General features: G+C 40.1%; 1 protein-coding gene across 1 annotated transcript in view; it reads right to left on the bottom strand.

Moving 5' to 3' along the window:
* spire2 (spire-type actin nucleation factor 2) overlaps positions 1-27,746 on the bottom strand; it is a 52,413-nt gene that overhangs the window by 14,614 nt on the left and 10,053 nt on the right. Inside the window, exons 2-7 of the mRNA XM_084554729.1 lie at positions 6,554-6,597; positions 5,068-5,451; positions 2,545-2,625; positions 2,306-2,470; positions 820-906; positions 387-504 (exon numbers count right to left, since the gene is read on the bottom strand). Of these exons, the coding sequence (XP_084410855.1) occupies positions 387-504; positions 820-906; positions 2,306-2,470; positions 2,545-2,625; positions 5,068-5,451; positions 6,554-6,597 (879 nt within the window). The remainder of the gene's footprint in view (positions 1-386; positions 505-819; positions 907-2,305; positions 2,471-2,544; positions 2,626-5,067; positions 5,452-6,553; positions 6,598-27,746) is intronic.

The raw sequence follows: 27,746 nt of genomic DNA, 5'->3' as shown, positions 1-27,746 counted from the left end.
TGAAAAAGGCCGACATCAGGACACTTTTTAATTTCCAGAATCATCGCTTTCAGACGCAGCAGCTTTAAACAGAAGTCTGCAGAATGAAACTCCTTCATCGCCGGCTGAATTAACGCTGACCTTGATCTTTAAATAGCCGGTCAATATTTATGAAATGTGACACCACAGCTCTGAGAGGAAAAATCCTCCCACACAGACCGAAGCATCGGCCCCGAGGAAAGAAACCAACTGACGCTGAACTCCAGAACCTACATGGAGACGATATTTAGAGCAGGACTGGTTTAACTAGTGTACCTAATGAAGTGGCCAGTGAGTGTATATAGAAAACAGGATATGTCTCGGTGTATTAGTGGAGGTAAAAGTGTTGGTGAAGGACGTGGTCTTACGTCTGGAGCTGGGGGGGTCCACGGGCCTTAGTTTCCTCTCCATCTTGATCTCAGCCAGGACTCGGTCATGGAGGGACTGCTCCTGTGGGGGAGGAGGGGGGAGGCTGCGCTCTGAAACCTTAACGAGGAGAAACAAGAAAGATCACATCCATTCAGTCAAGACATTTAAAAAAAAAAAAAAAAAGGTTGTCTTGGACACTGCAAGGTCATAACAACAAGTCAACATGAAGAAGCAGAGGAAAAAATAAGATGTTGAAACTGAATAATAATAAAAACTGACAAAAAGCAGAACAAGAAGAAGAGGAAGGACAAGAAGAAGAAGGACAAGAAGAACAAGAACAAGAAGAACAACAACAAGAAGGACATGAAGAAGAAGGACAAGGAGAAGAAGAAGAAGAAGTGAAGTGAAGACAAAAATCTAAAACCCACTCACTGGTTTGAGTGGAGGTCTTGATCTGATGAAGTCCAGAATCAGTTCGTGGGCGTTTCTCTTCACTCTGGTGGGAATGTCTCCGTCCACCTGAGCAACAAATCAAACATCCTCTGAGTTAGAAGGACAACTTCTAAATGCCTCAGAGAAACAAACGTCTGATCTATTAACCAGGTTAGAAGCAGTGGATCAGTCCGTGGGTTTCTCTCTGGAGCCAGAAGAACAGAAGGCTTCATTGATATTTGTGTTGTGTTGTCGTGGTGAAGGCCTCAAGGTGACTGACTGTAACACTAACAGTCTGGAGACGCTTCTAACAACATCCTCATTCTGACTCATTTCTGTTTCTCCATCTGTTCCTCTGGATTATTGAACCTGGATCGTTGATACAAACGGTCAACACGTTGGTAAAAGCAGAACTAATGCAGCTCTGCTTTGTCGTTAATAATAAATTAATAAAATTAGGTTTAAAAATAAATCAAATATTATTGAAGCATCAACAGTAACCTCCAGTAGCTGATAGAACCAGAGCTACAGTCTGATCAATAACAAGCGTCTGTCCACGTTGAGACGACTGCCTCTGATTGGTTGATGATCGGTGATGATGCTGACGCCAGCGTACGTAGCATACGTAGCGTACGTAGCAAACACAGCAAGAAAGCTATGAATTAGGTGAAGATGAGAAAAACTTTGAAAGTGACACTTTAACTACTACTACAACTACTACTACTATTACTACTGCAACAACAACTACAACTACTACCACGACTACTACTACAACAAGTACTACAAAAAATACTACTACTACAAGGGCAACAACCACATCAACAACTAATACTACAACTCCTATAACAACTACAAAAGCTACTTTTATTATTGTTACTACTGCTATAACTACTACTTCAACAACAACTACTACTACTACTACAGCTACTGCGACAACAACTACTACTACTATTACTACTACAACAAGCACTACAAAAAATACTACTGCAACAAATGCAACAACCACATCAACAACTAATACTACTACTCCTACAACTGCTACTTCAACAACAACTACTAATACTACTTCAGCTACTACAACAACAACTGCTACTAATACTACTACTACTACAAAAATAACTACTACTACAGCTACTACAAAAACTACTAGTACTACTGCTATAACTACTACTCCAACAACAACTACTTCAGCTACTGCAACCACTACACGAACAACTACTACTGCTACTACTACTACTACTACTACTACTACTACTACTACAACAACTACAACTACAACTACTACTACTACAACTACTACTACTACTACTACTATAACGACTGCTACAAGTACTTCATCCTAAAAAAAATAAAATAAAAATAATTGTAGTTTTATTATTTATGAGTTCATTTCGACAGACCAACTTTTCAACATGTCCTGTCCCCCATCCCTCTGTCCCCCTGTCCCCCTGTCCCCCTGTCCTCAGCTCAGACTCTGGACTCTCACCATGACTTTGCGGAGCTGGAACTTTCGAGCTCGAATGTCCTGCATCAGCATCTCGAAGGGCGTGAGGCTGAACTCGGTGGGCAGCGGGTTGAACGGCTGCTCCTGCACCTTCTTCAGCTTCACCCCCTGCCTCAGCTCCTTCATCAGCTGCACCCACAGACGAGCCTGGACAGAGACACCACACATCTGGATCTGTCCGTCAAACACATTCACATCTCTACCGTCCTCCCTCGTCTCACCCAGTCTGTGTGTTTCAGCGCGTCCAGCTCGGCCGTGGATCTGTCCTCCAGAACTTCCTCTGTCGAGATCTTCTTCAGCATCTGTGCAACAAGAAGAAAGACCAAGAATCTAAGAAGCTAAAGGTTTTATTGAAACACATGTGAGACGGAAATAAGACAAAAAGAGCTACGTCTCTGTCCTTCTCTGTCCTAGATGGACAGATTAGTTTATTATTATAGTTTATTATTTACTGGTTAATTTAACCGACTACTTGTTTGATGCAGCCCTGGTTGAAGAACATCCCATAATAATACCCGTTACCATCTGCTTGTTTTCATGTAAACAGTTTCCTTCCTGATTAATATACATGAGCAGTTCAACGATCTGAAACCGCTGCGCTGCCACAACAGAGGATTTGAGTTTGAGCTCAGGGAGGAAAGTGTTGGAGGCGGCGTCCTCAGTCATTTATCTGTCTCTGCTCTGTACGGTGTAAACAGGAATATTAATGGAGGCCGGGTTATGAGCCATTTCAAATTCAAAGAGTATGGCACACCACAGGCGGCAGGCCACTCTCTGAAGTAAACAGAAAGCAGGTCAGGCGTCTAATTTCCATTTATTTATTCCCTGGATGTTCTCGGCTGCACGGTTCTCTCTCTCTGTCTCAGGTCTCTACTGTTTATGTCTACAGGAAACACAACCTTGATTCTGCCACAGTTATTTATTAAAGATGCAAATTCTAGTTCATCTCTTTGTGCAGGACGCTTTAATCCGAACACACTCACCCATTTTATGTTGTTTTTTGAACATCTCACATGAAAATAAAAGGTTTGCAACTGAGTGACTTTTATATTTATGTACATTATGTATAAAGGTTTGACCTTGAAATTAACTCACTGATATGTAATATTGGCTCACTTTAAGTCTAATATTTCTGTTTCATGTGTTTGATTGGGTTCTCTTAGTCTACTCTCAGGACTTGTGTGAAGTGTGCTGATGTTTTGAATCATTTTTTTGCAAAAATACAAAAGCTTCTCAGAGTTGTATTTATGTTCGACCCAAACCCTGAATCGATCAGTTACAGCAACTCTAAATGAACTGGAAATACCCTCCGCTCTAAGCTGAAGTAGTAACAGCTGCAACAGTGGTTCAATTACTCCTCATCATAAATCCTCCTGAAAAAACAATCTCTGGACTATAAACATCAAAAGAGGCGTGAAATCAAACCACTTCACCATTTTTATATCCAAAACAAACAATCGACTGTGACGACCAATGGGAGCTCAACAAGGAGGTCTCAACAAAGAGGTCCACAAACCTAAAGGAAAACACCGTCCATCATTTTGGTTCCTACCACCAAATCCAGTATGCTGATATCAGGCTTGGAGCGTCAGGTGAACCCAGATGGAGCTTTGTCCAATATTTTTTATGTTCTACTTGTAACTAAACAAAAGCCTGGGACGTCCAGTAGAGGCTGACTGAAGCTACAAAGAGATGGACGACCAGAGAATTGACTCATATGTCTACAGAGTTTAAAAGCTTCTGTTTTTGCTCAGCACGTTATTTATTTTGCCTCTCTTTCACGTAAAAAATGACAGAGCGGGGTCAGTAGATGCTGAGGTTCATAGTGCACAGAGGTCACCAACGTTCTGCAGAGTCAATCTCTACAGACCTCCAAACTTCATGTTTCCTTCAGATCAGCTCAAGAACAGTAGAGAGCTTCATGGAGTTGGTTTCCATGGCCGAGCAGCTGCATCCAAGCCACACATCACCAAGTACAATGCAAAGCGTCAGATGCAGTGGTGTAAAGCACGCCACCACTGGACTCTAGAGCAGTGGAGACGTGTTCTCTGGAGTGATGAATCACGCTTCTCCATCTGGTAATCTGATGGATGAATCTGGGTTTGGTGGTTGCCAGGACAACGGTACTTGTCTGACTGCATTGTGCCAAGTGTGAAGTTTGGTGGAGGGGGGGATTATGGTGTGGGGTTGTTCTTCAGGAGCTGGGCTTGGCCCCTTAGTTCCAGTGAAAGGAACTCTGAATGCTTCAGCAGACCAAGAGATTCTGGATGATTCCATGCTCCCAACTTTGTGGGAACAGTTTGGGGATGGACCCTTCCTGTTCCAACACGACTGAGCACCAGAGCACAAAGCAAGGTCCATAAAGACATGGATGAGAGAGTTTGGTGTGGAAGAACTTGACTGGCCTGCACAGAGTCCTGACCTCAACCTGATAGAACACCTTTGGGATGAATTAGAGTGAAGACTGAGAGCCAGGCCTTCTAGTCCAACATCAGTGTCTGACCTCACTAATGAGCTTCTGGAAGAATGGTCAGAAATATAAAGACACTCCTGAACCTTGTGGAAAGACTACCCAGAAGAGTTGAAGCTGTTCTAGCTGCAAAGGGTGGGCCCATGTCATATTAAACCCTATGGATTAAGAATGGGATGTCGCTTAAATTCATATGTGTAAAGGCAGATGAACCAATACTTTTGGTAATAAAGTGTAAGTGCTGATTCCCCCCAGAGTGACGACCTTAACTCACCTCCTTTGCGTTTCTGATCTTGATGAGGAACGTCTGCAGCTCCAGTGTCTCTACAAACAGCGCCCTGCAGACGGCCTGGTAGTGCTCCGGAGCCAGACTCCTGTTGGCCAGACGAGACGCACACAGCGCCATCACCTGGCGGAACGTGCACACCGGCCTTAATGCTGCCTCCTCTTCGTCCTCCTCCTCCTCCTCCTCCTCCTGTCCACTGTACCCTTCATCTGTTGTACCGTTCCCGGCGGTGCAGTCGGCCTCCCCGGTCTGGTCACTGGCGGCCATGCGCTCGATGAGGCGTTCCAGCTGAGGGCTGAGTTCCCGCTCCTCGCTGTCGTCCAGACCCCAGTCCAGAGCTCGGTAGATGGCCACGCCGAGTGACCGCACCACCTGGACGGATGGACGAGGAGGAAAGGAAGCATTAATGAGTGAATGGTCATGTTGTATTTCAGAGATTTGACCTGAAGGGGTCAGTGTTCGTGTGTCAGTGACAACAACATGATGGGGCAGCACCAAGGTGTCAGGTTTAGTACAGAACAGCATTGTCTTTGAGGGTTGGAGGGTTTTGATGACAACAGCTCTGCACATGAAGATAAAACCAGAGACTGATGGTGACCAGGAATCAGTTTCAATCAGAAATCAGAGCAGCACCAGACTGAGCTGTAAACACACAAGTAGCCTTCCTGGACAAATTTCCAGATTATGAAGCCAGAAGATTAGTAAAACTCTCCTGAAGGACTTATTTGCTTTTTATAATTGAGCTATGAAGAGCATTAATAAAACGTTGAGCCTCTATAATCAAACAATCCTTTAGTGTTTTGATAAAGTGCCGCTTTAAGCCCTGAAAGTAGACAAAGAGAATCCAATTAAACACATGAAATAGAAATATTATACTCTGGTATTTGTTTAATCTGGGTAAAATGTGCCAATATTACATATCAATGAGGTGCACGTCTAGGATAACAAATTAATTTCAAGGTCAGATTGGAGTCCGTCTGTCCAGAAGTGTTTCCACACACAAATGTTTAGGAACGGCCAAGTCAAAGTCCTGACCTTAATCCAATAGAAATGTTGTGGAAGGACCTGAAGCAAGCAGTTGATGTGAGGAAACCCACCAACATCTCAGAACTGAAGTGGTTCTGTTCTGAGGAATGGGCTAAAACTCCTCCAAGCTGCTGTAGACCACTGATCAGCAGTTACCAGAAACACTTAGTTGCTGTTATTGCTGCGCAAGGAGGTCACAGATATGTAAAGGCAATTAAGACATCTCTTGGGTTCTTCTGTGAAGCTGGGTCATGGTACCGTATTATTCAAAAACGAAGCTAAAACAACAGCAGCTGGATTTTTCTTGAAGACGTTTCACCTCATCCAGGGTTTTTCTCCATTCTTGCAGAAACCTCGTCTTATATCTGATTAACAGTCGTCACTAAAACACCATTTGTCTTTGTTTTAGCTTCGTTTGTTTTGGATATCTCCTGTGTTTCTTTCTCACCTGGCGTTCTGGAGTAGGAGGCAGAGGAGACCCGTCAGCTTCATCTGAAAACATAAAGAAGACAAATATTATTCAAAAGATGAACATTTACCATTTTAAACATCATTTATTTTCTCTTGTCTCGTCTCCAAAGAGAACAACAAAACACGTGGGAAGAAAAGTTAATTTAAATGCACAGTATTTGATCCTGCAGCCTTCCTAGCGTAAATAAAAACCCGTTTTCTTTCTACTAATCAGAGCATCCAGTGTGTTTCTCCACAGTCGTATTGTGTCGGTGTGGGCCAGACGGGTTAGCGTTCCTGTCCGAGTAAAACAAGCCTTTCCCCCCTCAGCTCAGATGTCAGTAACGACACCCGAGAGGCCTGAAACTCCTCGGTCAGCAGCTCTCACTGCGGAGAAACAGGAGAGTGGACGGACGGGAGACGAGAATGGAGACAGAGACGAGGACGGAGACGCATCAGCAGAAAATAGTACACTGTAAAAAAAACAGTTAAGATGTTTGTAAGATCGTATTTGTCTCATCAGAGATCTTGACAATTAAACCAGATGAGAACAAAATAAGGTTTAAGTTCATTAGTTTTGCAGATTTGAAGACTAATAACGTTTATGGAACTTGTTTTAGGACGAAGTAGATCTTTTTATCTCCAAAGTCTTTGTTTTAACATTTTGAGCCCAATTCAAAGTCAAGTATTACAGATTTTTTTGTTCCATTTTCTGAACATATAAATGTTTTAAAGACTGTCTTTGGAGGCCTTGTTTTAAAGCTAGTTTTAATTTCTGCTCAGTGTTTTGGTTTAAAATGAGCAGAAGTCAGAGTTAAAAGAGGGATACTGCAGGTTTAAACAACAATAAGATTATTTCCTTCTCAAAATCTTTTTTTTTTTGCAGAATTTGAAGATTAAGAACATATATTTTTCATTTTGAGGTCTTTGTTTTGACATTTTGAACCCAAATGAAAGACAAATATCATCCGTTATGTATTTTCTGTACATATTAAAGATATTCCGCCTTATTTTTAAGTCATTAACTCCAATTGATGCGGTTTTTACTTTGGTTTTTAAAGTCTGGTCAGCTGAATATTGTTTTACCATTTTAACATAAAAACGTTTGTGAGAAATGTAAAGTTTCAAGAATTCAAGGAAGACTATCTTAAGTCTCGCCAAGATTTTTAAGAACTTCTAGATCCACGGTTTTAAATCCCAGCAGGTCGGAGTCGCCACCTTCTCAGCAACTTTTCCTTTTCGCCAAAATTCTAAAAAACTGGAACTCTAGAGCAGATCTATTGAGGTAATCTGAGTTCAAGTGCAGAAAAGATAAACATAATAAAAAGCTCAGGGGACTACTGAAATATTGACATTATGCAGTAGGTAAACACTCTTTAGGTGTGACTGAGTTTGCAGGAGGTTTTTACAGTGTGACCTGCTGCAGCATCCCGTGTATCCGTCAGTAACAAAGCAAACCCTCAGTTCCCACCCTTGTGAACACAGACACTGCTTCCACCTGCAGTAAAAGGAGCCCTCTGTTATTTCTGCCCTTCCCACAGGAGCGAGATGAAACCACGAAGCTCTGAAAACCCGTCAGACAGGTTCACACAATGACCGAGCCAGAGTCGCCCGGTGTAACCGAAGAGTCCTCCATCGGTTTCCCACAGACTCGGCCCAGAAAACACAAAAGAGGAGAAATCTGCACTGGAAACACTTCGAGGAGCCGCAGTGTTCAACAGCTCAGTGTTTATTATGTAGAGCAGCATTCTCTGCCTCCTGATCTGTCCTAGAGGTGGTCTCCTGTAGCGTCCTAAAGTCTGTCCTTGTCTTCCTTGTCTTCTCCTAGAGTTGGTCTCCTGTAGCTTCCTAAAGTCTGTCCTTGTCTTCCTTGTCTTCTCCTAGAGTTGGTCTCCTGTAGCTTCCTAAAGTCTTTCCTTGTCTTCTCCTAGAGTTGGTCTCCTGTAGCTTCCTAAAGTCTGTCCTTGTCTTCCTTGTCTTCTCCTAGAGTTGGTCTCCTGTAGCGTCCTAAAGTCTGTCCTTGTCTTCCTTGTCTTCTCCTAGAGTTGGTCTCCTGTAGCTTCCTAAAGTCTGTCCTTGTCTTCCTTGTCTTCTCCTAGAGTTGGTCTCCTGTAGCGTCCTAAAGTCTGTCCTTGTCTTCCTTGTCTTCTCCTAGAGTTGGTCTCCTGTAGCTTCCTAAAGTCTTTCCTTGTCTTCTCCTAGAGTTGGTCTCCTGTAGCTTCCTAAAGTCTGTCCTTGTCTTCCTTGTCTTCTCCTAGAGTTGGTCTCCTGTAGCTTCCTAAAGTCTCTCCTTGTCTTCCTTGTCTTCTCCTAGAGTTGGTCTCCTGTAGCTTCCTAAAGTCTGTCCTTGTCTTCCTTGTCTTCTCCTAGAGTCGACTGGATTCAGTCCAATAAATCTTTCTGTCAAAGTTAATGTAGTGTCTCTTCTTTTAAACGCAGCGTTCAGTGTTTGTTGTTGGACTACTTACAGATTCTTCTGTTCTGGTTTTATGTCAGACTTAATAAATAACTACAAATAATCAGACTTGGCTGAAGCCTGATACCGATCAGGACATCCCTAGTAGGAAATACAGAATGAAACTCAGACTGATGGAATTCATTAAAAAGTTTTTGTCCATGAATCAAATTATTCATCAAATTGAAAACTTTGATTTTTGATGATGGTGCTGAATGAAAATCACCTGAGCTATCCTGAACGCCTCACAGTCCCCCACCAGAAAGTTTATCTGGATTCTCTCTGCGTTGGGAACTGATTATTCCCCTGCAAAGATCTTAGCTAGGCCAATCAGATCATTTGGGGGCGTGGTTTTGTGTGGTGATGGACAGAAGAGTAACAGTAGTCATACATGAGACGTGGAGTGATTCTGATTGGTTGGAGACGTATTTTCTTCTCTGTATCGGTTGAAAGTCGCCTCATGATGAAACCCAAATGTTACCAGACTCTGATTAATAAGAAGTCTGGACTCATTCGCTCTGAGTCACACATTCTCCAGTTTATTCTGGATAATGATGGATTTCATCCTCAGAAGCCTCAGTTACCCTCCCTTCACTCACGATCTCTCCCGAGATGGACTTCTAGCCATCTGTTGCCATGGAAATAAGGTCTGAGAAACCACGGAGTGACAGAGAAGGAAAACGGGGTCAGAAAGAGCAGAGAGACAATAAATGAATAAAAGAGAAAAATAATAATAAGACGAATAAAAAGCAGGAACAGAACGTTTCCTTTTAAATTTTACTTTATCATGAACCACACACAGGTATAAAGGAGCTCCACAGCTTCTACCATCAGGGGAATTTACTTCACAGCTACCTGAACACAGCTGAACATGCAGCAGATGTTTTCAGACCAGATTACTGTCTCTCTTCGCTTTCATTTGTTCATGAAACACTGAAATACACCAGCTAGCTAACTCTCCCTTCATATATCAAGCAGACGTCAGAGTCAGCAGTAAATCACAGAAGAGCGCGACGGGATAACATGACGACGATGGATGTAGCCGCAGAGACATGTTTCAAAAGCAGACATGTTTCGAAAGTTAAAAACTAACCACAATAATCCAACATCAAAGAACTAGCAGCAACGAAGGCCGACTGTGACGTCTCCAGATACTATTAGCTGGGAGGCCAGGAAGTTATGAAGAGCTACTATTAGCTGGGAAGCTAAGAAAAGCTACTGTTAGCTGTAAGGCCAGGAGGAGGTACTATTAGCTGGGAAGCTAGGAAGATAGGAAGAGCTACTATTAGGTGGGAGGCTAGGAAGATAGGAAGAGGTACTATTAGCTGAGGGGCTAGGAAGCGAAGACAAGCTACTATTAGGTGGGAAGCTAAGAAAAGCTACTGTTAGCTGCAATGCCAGGAGGAGGTACTATTAGCTGGGAGGCTAGAAGGCTAGGAAGAGCTACTATTAGCTGGGAGGCTAGGAAGCTATGAAGAGCTTTAGCCTGGAAGCTAAAACTCCTCCAATGTCGTCAATCAGTTCTCAAACACAAACTAGAAGAAGATGTGTACATTAACGAAGGATTTGATCCAGATTAGATCGTCTACATTGCTCATTGTTCCCAGATCAAGACGCATCAAAGCTGAAGAAGGAAATCAAAAGATGAAGAGAAACCAGGAAAGATTCAAACTCAGTAAAATCAGTGATGGATGGAGGTAGAGCAGCATTAACAGACGGATCATTAGAAACCAGATCTGATCATCATCACGTATAATTTGATCAGATTAACCTTCTGCTTCTCTTGGTCGTCAGTGACAGAGATGTTTAGGATATATCAAATGATTAAACAAGTAACGATGAAAACAACTTCAATATACTTCAGAATGAATAATGGATGTAAGACACCTTCTGAGCCTCTTTTAAGTCATTGTTTTGGTTTTAATATTTATCTTTAATTGTGTTCTGCTCAATAAAGACTTTACTTTGACTCAGATATCTTCCACCAAACAAAGATCTGCATCCAGATGGCGTCAGGCTCAGTGTTTCTCTTCCTGCAGATCCAACATTCAGTTTGTCCTGAAGTCGGTGACGTCGGTCGGTCACGTTTCATCCCAGACAGACAGGAGGAAGGAGTGCAATAAAAATAAATTAACAATAAAAATGTGCAGAGTCGAGCTCTTTCTCTGCTGGTTTTCATTTTCCTTCAATTCTTCCTGATCGTCACAGAATTTAACGTGGGACAGGAATGCTGCGTCCTCAGCATCTCAGCATCCGCTCCATTAAAATGATTCAGATCTGGATCCATATAAACATCCTCCTCCTCCTCCTCCTCCTCCTCCTCTTCCTCAGACTGCTGTACAAGCTGGTGAGGTTTCCAGGAAATAGAAAGTAAGAGGCCACCTGCTGTGAATGCTAACGTTATAATGTGCTTCATATTCCTATCCTCAGGATGGAGGAGTCTGGTTTCAGGTACAGTGTTCCTCATCGTATCACTGGAAACTCATACTCTATGATACCCATTAGTAATGATATTAGACAGAAAGAGACGATGTGGTGGTTTAACAATGAATCAAAACCTCTAAATCAATAGATGAGTCTCTGGTCTTTGACGCAAGAGTCGGAGTCTCCTCGTGGCCTTCTCTGACCTCCTGACCCGACTGAGCACAAGAATAAAACTTCAGCTGCCTGATATGAGACTGATTGAGAGGAGGGAGGAGTTGCAGAGCTGCAGCCTCATGTCTCTGTGCTGGTTCATTGGGACATAAATACTTCACATTATCAGGTGAATTACTCTTCAGGTACAGACTGAAGTCTGAGAAGGCTGCCAAAAATCCTCTGGGCCTCCATGAATCCTTTCAAGTCTCCAAAACAGTCTCAGCAGAAAGGGATTCCAGGGTGAAGCTCCATGAATAATTAATCATTTATCGGCATAATACAAGTCATCGTCGTTGGCATTTGGGAATGAAACAGAAATAAAGACATTATACGGTGTCTGCTTGTCCAAGAGCAGCTCACGGTTCAGTAAAATGATCAAACAATCTATGTGAAGGTCAGTAAAGACGGAAACGTATGGTGTTTGGGACAGGACGGCACGTGATGTTCCTGTGTACCAAACTCCGTAGAGAAATCGTATGAATTAAGGATTATTTATTTTAATTCAAACTACCTGCTGGATCAAAGTCAGCTGAAGATATTTTACTGAATAATGATATACGGTCATAAATTCGGCGCAGATATTCTCCGTCAAACTGCTCGTTATTTAGCTCACTTTTCGACTTTGTTATTGATTCTCAGAGTTCGCTGCCGCCCGCCACTGCGGTAAAGCCAGCCTCCAGTTCGGCGAACACGGTCAAGCCAGCCCCCACGTTGTTTTGCGCTTTGTCCTTATTAGAAGCGGTACGGTAAACGCGTGCAAAAACAGCCCTTCAAAATAAAACGCATTCATGCAAGCTGTCAATCAGTAAATGGTGAACTAATTTAAATCTAATTAAAAATATAAAGAAATAACAACTATTCACGAATTATTATTTGCAACAATGTTATAATGAATTACAATAAAAAGGTAACTAACAATGCAAATATGGGTATGTGTCAAATTAATTTATAATATTTAAATGAATTGTAACATTTAAAGAAAACTACCTGTTTCCACAGACTAATTCCTCTTCACCATAATAGAAGACACCCTCAGGACGTCACCCAGGAAATATCACGCCATTCTGATTTGGAATTTCAAAATAAAGGTCTCTTAAATTGTTTTATGTTTTACATATTTGCCAGACCATTTCAGACTGCAATAAAAACAGAACTGCCTGTTTCCACAGACTCATTCCACCTCCCCCTGATAGTAGACACCCTCAGGATGTCACCCAGGAAGTATCAGGCCATTCTGATTTGGAATTTCAAAATAAAGGCCTATTAAACTTCTTTATATGTTCGATATTTGCCAGACCATTTCAGATTGCCATAAAAACAAAACTATCTGTTTCCACAGACTCATTCCACCTCCCCCTGATAGCAGACACCTTCAGGATGTCACCCAGGAAATATCAGGCCATTCTGATTTGGATTTTCAAAATAATGGCCTCTTAAATTGTTTTATATTTTACATATTTGCCAGACCATTTCAGATTGCAATAAAAACAAAACTATCTGTTTCCACAGACTCATTCCACCTCCCCCTGATAGCAGACACCCTCAGGATGTCACCCAGGAAATATCAGGCCATTCTGATTTGGAATTTCAAAATAAAGGCCCATTAAACTTCTTTATATGTTCGATATTTGCCAGACCATTTCAGATTGCCATGAAAACAAAACTGCCTGTTTCCACAGACTCATTCCACCTCCCCCTGATAGGAGACACCCTCAGGATGTCACCCAGGAAGTATCAGGCCATTCTGATTTGGAATTTCAAAATAATGGCCTCTTAAATTGTTTTATATTTTACATATTTGCCAGACCATTTCAGATTGCAATAAAAACAAAACTATCTGTTTCCACAGACTCATTCCACCTCCCCCTGATAGCAGACACCTTCAGGATGTCACCCAGGAAATATCAGGCCATTCTGATTTGGAATTTCAAAATCAAGGCCCATTAAACTTCTTTATATGTTCGATATTTGCCAGACCATTTCAGATTGCAATAAAAACAAAACTATCTGTTTCCACAGACTCATTCCACCTCCCCCTGATAGCAGACACCCTCAGGATGTCACCCAGGAAATATCAGGCCATTCTGATTTGGAATTTCAAAATAAAGGCCCATTAAACTTCTTTATATGTTAGATATTTGCCAGACCATTTCAGATTGCCATGAAAACAAAACTGCCTGTTTCCACAGACTCATTCCACCTCCCCCTGATAGGAGACACCCTCAGGATGTCACCCAGGAAGTATCAGGCCATTCTGATTTGGAATTTCAAAATAATGGCCTCTTAAATTGTTTTATATTTTACATATTTGCCAGACCATTTCAGACTGCAATAAAAACAGAACTGCCTGTTTCCACAGACTCATTCCACCTCCCCCTGATAGTAGACACCCTCAGGATGTCACCCAGGAAGTATCAGGCCATTCTGATTTGGAATTTCAAAATAAAGGCCCATTAAACTTCTTTATATGTTCGATATTTGCCAGACCATTTCAGATTGCCATAAAAACAAAACTATCTGTTTCCACAGACTCATTCCACCTCCCCCTGATAGCAGACACCTTCAGGATGTCACCCAGGAAATATCAGGCCATTCTGATTTGGATTTTCAAAATAATGGCCTCTTAAATTGTTTTATATTTTACATATTTGCCAGACCATTTCAGATTGCAATAAAAACAAAACTATCTGTTTCCACAGACTCATTCCACCTCCCCCTGATAGCAGACACCCTCAGGATGTCACCCAGGAAATATCAGGCCATTCTGATTTGGAATTTCAAAATAAAGGCCCATTAAACTTCTTTATATGTTCGATATTTGCCAGACCATTTCAGATTGCCATGAAAACAAAACTGCCTGTTTCCACAGACTCATTCCACCTCCCCCTGATAGGAGACACCCTCAGGATGTCACCCAGGAAGTATCAGGCCATTCTGATTTGGAATTTCAAAATAATGGCCTCTTAAATTGTTTTATATTTTACATATTTGCCAGACCATTTCAGATTGCAATAAAAACAAAACTATCTGTTTCCACAGACTCATTCCACCTCCCCCTGATGGCAGACACCTTCAGGATGTCACCCAGGAAATATCAGGCCATTCTGATTTGGAATTTCAAAATAAAGGTCTCTGAAATTGTTTTATATTTTACATATTTGCCAGACCATTTCAGATTGCAATAAAAACAAAACTATCTGTTTCCACAGACTCATTCCACCTCCCCCTGATAGCAGACACCTTCAGGATGTCACCCAGGAAATATCAGGCCATTCTGATTTGGAATTTCAAAATAAAGGCCCATTAAACTTCTTTATATGTTAGATATTTGCCAGACCATTTCAGATTGGAATAAAAACAAAACTGCCTGTTTCCACAGACTCATTCCACCTCCCCCTGATAGGAGACACCCTCAGGATGTCACCCAGGAAGTATCAGGCCATTCTGATTTGGAATTTCAAAATAATGGTCTCTTAAATTGTTTTATATTTAACATATTTGCCAGACCATTTCAGATTGCAGTAAAAACAAAACTATCTGTTTCCACAGACTCATTCCACCTCCCCCTGATAGCAGACACCTTCAGGATGTCACCCAGGAAATATCAGGCCATTCTGATTTGGAATTTCAAAATAAAGGCCCATTAAACTTCTTTATATGTTCGATATTTGCCAGACCATTTCAGATTGCCATGAAAACAAAACTATCTGTTTCCACAGACTCATTCCACCTCCCCCTGATGGCAGACACCTTCAGGATGTCACCCAGGAAATATCAGGCCATTCTGATTTGGAATTTCAAAATAAAGGCCCATTAAACTTCTTTATATGTTCGATATTTGCCAGACCATTTCAGATTGCCATGAAAACAAAACTATCTGTTTCCACAGACTCATTCCACCTCCCCCTGTTAGCAGACACCCTCAGGATGTCACCCAGGAAGTATCAGGCCATTCTGATTTGGAATTTCAAAATAAAGGCCCATTAAACTTCTTTATATGTTAGATATTTGCCAGACCATTTCAGATTGGAATAAAAACAAAACTGCCTGTTTCCACAGACTCATTCCACCTCCCCCTGATAGGAGACACCCTCAGGATGTCACCCAGGAAGTATCAGGCCATTCTGATTTGGAATTTCAAAATAATGGTCTCTTAAATTGTTTTATATTTAACATATTTGCCAGACCATTTCAGATTGCAGTAAAAACAAAACTGCCTGTTTCCACAGACTAATTCCACCTCCCCCTGATAGTAGACACCCTCAGGATGTCACCCAGGAAGTATCAGGCCATTCTGATTTGGAATTTCAAAATAATGGCCTCTTAAATTGTTTTATATTTAACATATTTGCCAGACCATTTCAGACTGCAATAAAAACAAAACTATCTGTTTCCACAGACTCATTCCACCTCCCCCTGATAGCAGACACCTTCAGGATGTCACCCAGGAAATATCAGGCCATTCTGATTCGGAATTTCAAAATAAAGGCACTTTAAATTCTCTAATATTTTTCAACTTTTTACATGATTTTATATAGAAATAAAAACAAAACTGCCTGTTTCCACAGACTAATTCCACCTCCCCCTGATAGTAGACATCGTCAGGATGTCGCCAAGGAAATATCAGGCCATTCTGATTTGGAATTTCAAAATAAAGGCCCATTAAACTTCTTTATATGTTCGATATTTGCCAGACCATTTCAGATTGCAATAAAAACAAAACTATCTGTTTCCACAGACTCATTCCACCTCCCCCTGATAGGAGACACCTTCAGGATGTCACCCAGGAAATATCAGGCCATTCTGATTTGGAATTTCAAAATAAAGGCCCATTAAACTTCTTTATATGTTCGATATTTGCCAGACCATTTCAGATTGCAATAAAAACAAAACTATCTGTTTCCACAGACTCATTCCACCTCCCCCTGATAGCAGACACCCTCAGGATGTCACCCAGGAAATATCAGGCCATTCTGATTCGGAATTTCAAAATAAAGGCACTTTAAATTCTCTGATATTTTTCAACTTTTTGCATGATTTTATATAGAAATAAAAACAAAACTGCCTGTTTCCACAGACTAATTCCACCTCCCCCTGATAGTAGACACCCTCAGGATGTCACCCAGGAAGTATCAGGCCATTCTGATTTGGAATTTCAAAATAATGGCCTCTTAAATTGTTTTATATTTAACATATTTGCCAGACCATTTCAGACTGCAATAAAAACAAAACTATCTGTTTCCACAGACTCATTCCACCTCCCCCAGATAGCAGACACCTTCAGGATGTCACCCAGGAAATATCAGGCCATTCTGATTCGGAATTTCAAAATAAAGGCACTTTAAATTCTCTAATATTTTTCAACTTTTTACATGATTTTATATAGAAATAAAAACAAAACTGCCTGTTTCCACAGACTAATTCCACCTCCCCCTGATAGTAGACATCGTCAGGATGTCGCCAAGGAAATATCAGGCCATTCTGATTTGGAATTTCAAAATAAAGCACTCTTAAATACTGCAATATTTTGCTACTGTCTACATGATTTTGAAATATCTATAAACAGCAAACTGCTTTTTTTCCACAGACTACTTCCACTGTGTACTGATAGCACACAACCCCACGAAATAGCAGGTTAGTCTGATGTTGAAGTCAGAGGCCTCAGCCATGCCTCTGCTTCCTGAGGACGCTAAGAATAGCAAGTGCCCCTCCACACTTCTAAACATTCTTCTACCAAGGTACCATTGAAAGAATTCTGTTGAGCAGCATCACTGTCTGGTTTGGAAATGGTGCAGTTCTTTATTGAAAGAGAATGCAGAGAGTGGTGCGTACAGCACAGTATAATTTTCTGCCCTTCAGGACATCTACAAGTCGAGGTGTATCAGGAAAGCTTCCAGCATCGTAGACGAATCTATCCCTCCCCCTCCACTGCCTTTTCGCCCTCCTCCCAGCTGGTAAATGGTTCTAGAGCATGTCCGCCAGAAAACTCAGACTCAGCGACAGCTTCATTCCCCAACCTATCACAACTCTGAACACTCTCCCCTCTCTCCCTGCTCCAAAGACTAACCCCCTAACATCAAGACACACATAACACAGTCCAGTACAACCACAAATTCCCAAATATTGCACAAGCCACTTTTAACAGAGATGGACAATTGCATGACAAATATCGCACAACAATTTGTTTTTCTTCAGTCTGTACAGATATATTAATGATAGTTTGCACTACATGCATCTGTATCTGAACCTTTTAGCTCTGTCATCATTACCCATTCTAGTAAAAATATTGGTCATTCTGTAGATGTGACTATAATGATGTTCAATCTAGTTCTTGTCTTGTACCTACAATTGGCCTGTACAGTTGAATCTACCAATAACATTATTCATTCATTCATCTATGTAATCACTGTGTAGGTAGCTCTTCAACTTATTGTTATGCTGTGTGATGGTAAATATCGCTAACAGTGTACACTTTTTATATACAATGTACAGTTTTATAAATTAAAACCAGTGTACATTCCACTTGTACATTTTGTATAGCTGCTGTTTACAAAATCTTTTTCTATTCTGTTTCGTAACATTGTTGTAGTGTAGTAGATACTGTATTGAAGTAGTACTGCAGTAGTTTAAGTAATAGTAGTTATTGTGCTTGTCTTGTCAACATATATGTGGCATAGTGTGGGACTAGGAGAAACAGTATTTCACACTTCTGGATGTTTTTATTAATGTGTTGTTGAAGTGACAATAAACATGACTTGAATTTTAAATCTTGACTCTTCCATTTTTATGTATGAAATAGTTCAGAAAATTTGGCCAAGTACAACGACTTATCATTACATAGACTTTGGTTGCCTGATTATAACAAATAGAAGCTTGTATAGACAACTGTTTATGTGGTGCAAAATAATGTTACTTTAGAATCGAAAAGCACCTAAAACTATAATTTTCACTTTGCGGTGCTGAGCCTGAACACCTCTTTGCTGCTTGCCCTCATGTGATTGGCTAATTTGCTTGCATTCTCTCAACCAATGTAATTGTGGCTTAATACGTTTCAACTTTTCGTCGAGGTAACGAACTTTCTACAAGTTTAGTTAACTTTGTAAGGGAGAGAAATTTTGAAATACCTTTTCTACCAAAACGTTTGGAAGCTCTTGTGTTGCATTTGTGACAATCATCTCACGGCAAAGGCGTGCAATTCCACCTGTCTAGACGTCAAACAAGGACTCTTCAAGATGTCGAAGAAACAACAAGGGTAAGCGCCCATTTCTGAAAATGACATACCAGTCTACCCGAATGCACCGAATAAATGTTAGTCCTGGCTTAATGTGTCAGCGCCATTTATTTTAATTCTTTTTATTTCTCTGTGTCATGTAATATATTTGACAGTGATTCCTGATGAAAAGCTCAGGGGCTACACTTCGATAAATTGCAGTTAGGCCTATTTATTACACCAGTGGCTCGTAGTACTTTCGTCTTATGTCTAATTACATCATTTTTTTCTACTTATCAAAGTACTTAATACATAGTATAGCAGTTATAATATATACGTCAGTAATAACAGTTTATTGGAACAGTAAATATTACCATAATATGCTTTCTTTTATAATTTATTTTTTATGCTTTATATTTAATACAGATTCTACACTTTCTGCTTATTTGGGGTGAGTAGCTTCATCAGGTGTTCTTAGTTTATTGCCTGTGTGAGTGTCAGGTAAGATGCCTATCTTTGTTCTTTGTAAATACTGATGCTATTTTCCCTGCAGAACAAAACCAAAACACTTTTAATTGAAGACATTCGGACCAAAGTTGCTGACTTCATAAAGAATGGGATCGCATTTGAAGAGAATGTCTCACATGGAGAAGGCGTCTGGGCTCAAATGTGTACTGCATTTGGGATTCCAAATAACAAAAACAATCGTTACAGACTTCATAAAGCATATGTATCTCACAAGGTGTGTATATAATACTCTCTCTGATGTAAAACTGGAATCATCAGTTGTATAGACTGAAGTTTTGATTAAAATTATGTTCCTTGCTGGTTTCAGGAAGTTCCAGAATCTGTCCAGCTTGAGGCTGAAGACGGTCAACCTTCACCACTACTGGTTGGTATAATAAGCATTTCTAGTCCCAGTGGAAAAAAATGTTATAAGCTACACTTGTCAAAAGAATTGATAGATGTGATTGCAAGATAACAGGTTAATAAGTGGTTAGTAAGTCGGGGACCAAAAAATATCTCACAGAAAGATGACTTTGGGGCATACATTTCAAAGTTTGTGTTATCTTATCAATGTTTTGCTTGATTATGAATTAGCAGCTGTCCACCTGTTTTGATGAAGGTGTGGATGTCCCAAATGTACATGCTAAATTGTTCTTTATCATCCTTTCAAAGCAACAGCCACAACCATCCCCATCACCAACACACAGCTGGGGCAGTGAGCACAAATCACCACAGCAAGTAAGTCATTACTGTTAGTGTTCTCATCTTTTGCATTTTGCAGCCCATAACATAATTGCTGAATGTTGGATACCTTACTTTTAAAGCACCAGCCACAACCGTCCCCGTCTCCACTAGAGATGCAGAACAGTTCTAACTTGTCACCACAGCAAGTTCATAAGTCGCCAGAACGAGTGAGTTATTGTTGCTTCTAGTCGCATATCTTGCATTTGGCAGCACATAACAAGTGTTAAATGTTGCTTATCTTCCTTCAAAAGCCACATCCGTCTCCATCACCAACAAACAGCTGGGACAGTGATAATGACTCTGAGAGTCATCAGCTCAAATCACCACAGCAAGTATGTTAAAGGTGTTTGTATTTTTATTCCTTGAAAATACATTAAACATTAAATACTAAACGTGGTATGTCTTACTTTCAAAGCACCAGCCACAACCATCCCCATTACAGACACAAAGTCGGGACAGTGAAAGTGACTCAGACACTCATGGTCTCAAATCACCTGATCAAGTAAGTTCTTTGTGTGTGTGATCTGCATTAAATTATGTTGAAGTTGCATTGACTATACAGAAACAATAAGTCTTATCTAGTCAGGAATTTTCCTGCGAAGTTGTCGACCCTGGGGAGAGTGTGTTAAGTGCTCTGTTCAGACCTGGTGTAGTCCTGGGTAATCCAATTGCTTGTGGGCATTTTAAAGTACAGATGTGATACCCATATCTTAATGAAAAAAGTGAATTTAATTAGTGACTCGAGGCTACGCACGAGACACAACTCCCCATATAGCTCTAAGCTATATGGGGAGTTGTGTCTCGTGGCGAAGCCTGTTACTGTTGTTCTTCTGCGTGTTTCTTCTATATTATTATATAGAATATATTATAATATATAGAATATATTATAGACACCGACAAAAATTACATCAAAACGTGCGCCTTTATCGGGATCGGTGTGCTATTATGCACTGCGAATTTATTCGCGAAAAACTGCGAAAATCGTCCCATTGAAATGAATGGGAAACTGCGAAAAAACAAAAAAAAAAGGAAAAACTGACACTTTTGAGGGGCATTTTCAAAAGCTAACTCCTCCCGCAAAATTTCACCTAGAGACTTCATTTAAACTTTAAAATGTAGGTAAATTTGTCCTCTAGAAAAATACCATTCAGATTTTTGATATCTTTTATACTTTTCGATCAATCACTCGTCAATCATCGTGATCAATCATGTGAAATTTCTGAGTTTATAATGGGTGTGTATTGCGTGGAATGTTCGGTCTAGAGTGGGGGACCTCACAGGCTAGAGTGAGAGAGGCTGTCTGAAATTCACTGAAAGTTTTCTCTTTCCACGCTGCTCCTGGGCACATCTTACATCGTAGACATTAGATTTTTTCCACTTTTGTAGAGGAACTTGTCCTGATTCATACAATGTGCTCGCCTAAGACGAGACATTTTCTGAATTTGAATGGCGTGCCCCAGAGTGAGGAGTGTCCCGCTCCAACTGCCCATTAACTCGCATTCAAAATTTGAAGCTGATTTTCGAGGAAAGCTGAATCCACCCTCTTCTTATACTCGCCACAGTTTCCACAATATTTACTCCAGAGACACCAAAATTACATCAGTGTGTTCGGGAACTTCTCCTGCCAATCACTGTCTGTTTTTTTTCTGATGTGAGCTTTGGTTTTGCCTCAGTGAGCCCAAATGCGAGGACTGTCAGAGGGCAAAAAATCAAATTTTCTTCCTTCTCCTCTCCTGTGTCTGTGAGTAGTCATGGCAACCAGCAAAGTCACCATGACAGCAGCAAAGGCCTCAGGCCAGGGCCACAGCTGCAGCCATTTTTGTAGTCCTTGGCAGTTAATTTCAGTTTATTTAAGTAATTGCCTTGTGGTTGCTATGCGTATGACACCACAGATATCAGTCATCAGATTGGACAGTTGGATCCAGGAGGATTTTTGATTGGCTACTGGATTTTTTCGTTGCCTGTCATATAAAAGGCCCCCAGCCGCTCTGCTCCTCCCCTTTGATTGATCATCAGAGGTAAGTACATGCTAGTTTTTTCGACTTTGCTGGCTTAATAGCACTAGCCAAAAAGTAATAGAATTTAAGCTAGACATTGTTCTCTCATGTTTGAGTACAAAGGACTAAGATGGAAGTGTTTAGAGTAGGTCTATTTTTGAACAAGAATGCTGTGTCATGCTAGCGGCTGAAGCTGTGTGTCAATCTTCAAGGGCAGATTTGATGTCTAACTATGTTAATGAAAGTGTATCTGCTTGATGAAATTATGGATGTTATTTGTATTTTTTTAATTTGGTTTTTAATATAATTAACTTAATTTCCCTTAATTTCCTCGGGGAAACTTAATTTCTGTTGTGTGTGTGTGTGTGTGTGTGTGTATGTGACTGTGTTAATCAGACTCATTTGTGAATGACGCTTTGTGCTTTTTTTAAGTGTTATTCAGCTTTTAAGTGACTATCTCCTCCCTCGCTCTTTTATTCTCTTTGGCCAGCCTCCTAACTCTGGCAACCTGTGTTAATAACTTGTGTCATTTCTAAATCTTTTTTTGAGTGTACAGTTTGTGAATGTTTAAATTACTCTACACAATAATCATGGTGTTGCACGATTGTGGGCTGGAAATGTGTTGGCTGGAAATAGTTAAGTCATAATCATGTTCATTCAAATAAAGTATAAGTTTTCTTTTTTAAACACATTTATTTGGGGTCAGCAATATCTTTGAGACTGAGATGATGAGAAAGACAGTGCTAGTGTGCTCCAGTGTAAGACAGGAAGGTGCAGCTACACCAGCTAAGGACAGTGCCACAGTTGGACAACACCAGAGGATGCAGACCAGATAGGGACAGCAGTGTCAGAGAGGAAGCTGAACCCCAAAGGACGAGATTCAGGTGAACGCAAATAATAGAGTACTAGGTTAAGTTCAGGTCTGGATTACTATCAATTGTTGCCGTTCTTTTTTTGATTTATTGTGAAACATAAAGTCAGTGTCAACACTACAGTCAAAAACATTACACTAGAACAATCTTTCTCTCTTAAGGAAGATTTGATTTTGAAACTCAATGTCGTCCTTAGCAGTCCAGAGAGGATGATGACAGATCCTGGAAGAAGACCCCCAGAGGACCGCACCAGATTTCCAGAGGACTTCACTGAGGTTGCAACAACCTGACAGACGATGGGTGAGCAACACTTTCCAATATGTTTTAATGACAATAGTTTGTTTTGAAAAGTGTGTGTGATAAAATGCTTGAGCAAGATTTGATTTTTGAAACTCGATGTCGTCCTTAGCTATCCAGAGAGGAGGATGACGGATCCTGGAAGAAGACCTCCAGAGGACCTCAGCTGAAGAAAGCAACAACTAAGCAGAGGACAAGTAAGGGACATTAACCAATGTGTTTTCAACAACTCCCCTGTATCTGGATGAGTTTAACTCAACGCAATTCACACTGCCATAAAGCTGTCTGTCTTATAGATGTCTCCTTTTGTGTGTTTGCAGACAACATGGAATATCAACAGTGCCCTGCCGCCAATCTTTCTTCTGCTACCTGCATCTTCTTCTTCTTCTTCTTCTTCTTCTGTTGCTTCTCTCAAGACTGTTTCCATTTTTGTTCATGAATTTATATTTACATGTATATAGTTATAATGTTATATGTGAGTCTATGATGTTGAATTTATATTTATATGTATATAGTTATAATGTTATATGTGATTCTGTGTTACACTTAGTTGATGTTGAATTTATATATATATGTATATAGTTATAATGTTATATGGTATATGTGATTCTATGCTACACTTAGTTCATGTTGAATTTATATTTATATGTATATAGTTATAATGTTATATGGTATATGTGATTCTATGCTACACTTTGTTGATGTTGAATTTATATTTATTATATTTATATACTTATATGATTTTTTGTTACACTTAGTTGATGTTGAAAACGAATAGATTGTTTTGTAAATAAACATGTGAAAAATGATTTTAGTAGTCCTTGGCAGTTAATTTCAGTTTATCTATCTAAATGACAAACAAAGAGACAGAGAGAGGGTAAAAGACAGACAGGCAGTAACAGAGAGGTAAAGCAAGACATTTTTTGAGGTGACTGTCACTCTGCTTGCTCTGTGTGTACATCTGAGCTGAATGTTTTCTATTGTGTGTGTGCGTGACTGTGCTAATCTCTAGCCTTAGCCTAGTTTACTGCGTCAGCGCCGCGCGTTAGCGTGGCAAATGGTAATGCCAACATTAGTAATGGTAATGCTAACATCTTTTTCCTTTTCTTTTTTTAATAACCCCGGCAGCAGCCCTCGAGTCACTCTCAAAATTTCCTGCGGGAATTTTCTAGTTCATTTTAATAGTCATGTCATATTTTCAAAGCTGTTTTGAGTACAATATTGAAGTTAAATTATACATCTGTAATATATGTCGCATATATTTGATTATCCACGCTTTGTTGAATTCAAACTAATGTGTTTTATTTACTTATTTATATCTATAATATGAACAAGGTATTCCTTGCTGAAAAAAGACAACACTTGCAATAAATTTCAATTTGTATGAGTCAACTCAAATTAGGCTTATGCTACAAAATAAGGTAAAGTGTAGAGTATGAGAAAACATACAAAACAACTGTATTTATGCATACATAAAAACAGTATATATTAATGTCATGTCAAATTCTAGGTGATACAGACCAACTCTTCAGATGATGACAAATTCATCAAGATTCCACTCCCTGTGGAGCCAAAATACTTCTTCATCAATCACTCGGACTGGGACACAATAAAAACAAAGAGAACAAAAAGGGGTTTCAAGGGACTGCAGTGGACAAATATAATTTCCAAGGAACTCAGAACCATACATCCATATTGTTCATTTGCGTTTAAAAGGCACCGACTCAAGACCCTGGGATCAAGTACAACAAGCCCTGCATTTTGGTGCTGTGGATACTGTAGGTTTGAGGACTGCCCCGTCACTGTTACAGTCACTTTGGATAACGAGCAAGACTTAAAGGCAAAAGTGGAATTTCAAGGCAGAACAACAATCCACAATCACACTGAATTAAAGAGACGGCCTGTGCGGGCAGATGACAGACTACAATTCGGAAAACTTTTACAAACGCAGTTGCCCCGAGCAATGTATCTTCAAAAATTAAACAGCATTGAGGAAGATGTCATGGAATCTGGCTGCCGAGATGAGGCTCCTACTCCGACAGTTCTTAAAAATATTTCAAGTGAACTACGTCGAAAAACACGTGAACACAATAATGAGATTGTAAGCCTTCAAATAATGGTGCAGAAGAGAAGTAATGCTCCTGATGAAGTGCTCCAGAAAGTTTTTTTGCACCCAAAAGGTGTGTTGCTCTGGTCCTTGAAAAGCATCCAGATCTACCAAGAAAGATGCCGTGAGGACATTGTGTACCTTGACGCAACAGGCAGTATTAAAAAAAAGGAAAAGGGCTCTCCTCCTTTTTATGTTTACGAGCTTGTGGTCAGAAATCCACAGAAACACAGGTCTCCACTCCCTGTTGCCACATATTTAACCTGCGACCACACCACAGCTTCAGTTATGTATTTCCTGGAAGCATTTCAAACGGACGTAGCAAGGTTGTATGGACGTAAAGGCATGCGGGCCCCCATAATGCTCATGTGTGATGGGTCAATGGTTTTGATGCAGGCAATATGCTTGTCTTTTGCAAAGAATAACATCCATGACACCATTAACCATTATTTCAACATTGCCACCGGAAAGGCTACTAAGGCAGATTTTGGGGTGCCCATTCTCCATCGCTGCCTGAGCCACATCATGAAAAATGCAAAGGACATCTGCAGGAAATAGTAAGCATATCATTTTTTTTGTTTTTTATCATACACACTGTATTGTTGGTTAGATTCCACTTATAGTGACAGTTGATTCCCTTTCAGAATAATGTACATTAAAATGTGATGATTGAGATATTTACAGTGATTTATTTAAACTTTGAAACTACATTTGTTTGCTTTCCTCAGTGCTCCGAACCACTACCATCTGGCGATGCATATTATTGGGCTCTTCACAACTGCTACAAGTCTATATGACCTAGATGACATGGTGCAAAGTGCAGCAGTTGTCTTTTCAAGTCCATGCACTGGCCCAAAAGTGGAGAAACATTTCAACAACCTGCAGTTGTGGCTTCAAAAAAGAAGAGTTGAGCTGGATGACACTCTGAAATCCAAACACAATGCAGAAGACTTTGAAGTAAATGCTAATTGTGGTTTCATTTGACCATTTACATCACCTTTAGGCTTTCGAGATGATAGAAAAAAAAACAAATAAACCGATGATTGAGAGGGAAAACAATAAGTGAGAAGAAGCTTAAAGAAGTAATGTGTTATGTGGTACTAAAATCGTTTGGGTGGTGATGAGTAAACGTCTGTGATCTTTGGCTTATTTGGCAAAATAAAATAAATCATTGATTACACTTTCTGTATTATCTCTAGGACATCAAAGGAAGCAACCTCTTTGGTAAAAATTACAGGGAAGTTGTTTCCAAAGCACCGCTGGAAAAGCATGGTGATCCAAACCTGTACTACACCAAAGGATTTGTTGATCACATCACCAAGTATCTTCTTCCCTATGCTGGACTTTGGACTGGAATAATGCTAGGTTGGTCAAAAAACTGAAACACATGCTTGCGTGTTTTATCGTATATGTCATCTGACAATACAAAATATCTTGTATTTCTTTACAAAGGTGACCTTGGCCGCCATGGTACCAGCCAAGTGTATGAAGACTACACAAAAAAATATAATGCTCTCGGAAAGATTAACAGACAAGTAATGCAAATATCTTCAACATAGAATAATTTTTTTGGTAATCAATTCTTATTGTGCTTGACTGATTTTACTATTTGCACTAATCTTAATATGTGATTGCTTTGTCAGAACATTACTGAGGACAACAGGACCCAGGGGGTCATGGAGAAGAGCCAGTGGGATCTGAAACACATTCGTTTCCGGTCAGGCAGATTCACAAGACTCGACGACTTTGTGGTTCAGTACCAAACAACCCACAAAGCTCTTCTCAAGGAATATGAAGACAACAAAAGAGCGTTTCCAAAAAAGGTTTGACAATTATGAAATACTAAGGTGACACAGAGTTAAATGAAGACATTAAATATTCAAATCAATTGTCTTTCTCATAATATTTTTTGCCAATCAAAGGAAATAGTCTTAACAATACAAGAATATGTGTTTATTAATAAGTGGATAAGTGGATTCACAAGTAGAAGCTCATAGTAGAACTTTTACATAATGTAATATGATGTGACTAATACATGTTTGTTTTTATTGTAATATTCAATCTTTGGATTTCTTAAAGCATACATGTTCAGCAAAGCATTATATTTATGCAATAACTGGTTCATAACACTTTACAACTTTTTTATGCAGACATTCCGAGTGGAGCAAGAAAAATGGAAGGAGCGCACGCAAAAAAAGAAGGGCCGTTACGTCACTGGAATAAAAAAGCCTTTCCCCTTCAGAACCTCGACGGAGACGGTAAAACATAACCCTCATGCTATCATAACTTGAACATTTACAGTTAGTTTTTGAAACTCTTTGAAGTTAAATTTGAATATGATTAATTATATTTAAAAGGAAATAAA

The sequence above is a fragment of the Chelon labrosus genome, assembly GCF_963514085.1.
Source record: "Chelon labrosus genome assembly, chromosome: 11".
Classification (NCBI taxonomy): domain Eukaryota; kingdom Metazoa; phylum Chordata; class Actinopteri; order Mugiliformes; family Mugilidae; genus Chelon; species Chelon labrosus.
The sequence above is the reverse complement of the archived record's forward strand: the minus strand, read 5'-3'. Positions and strand labels throughout refer to the sequence as shown.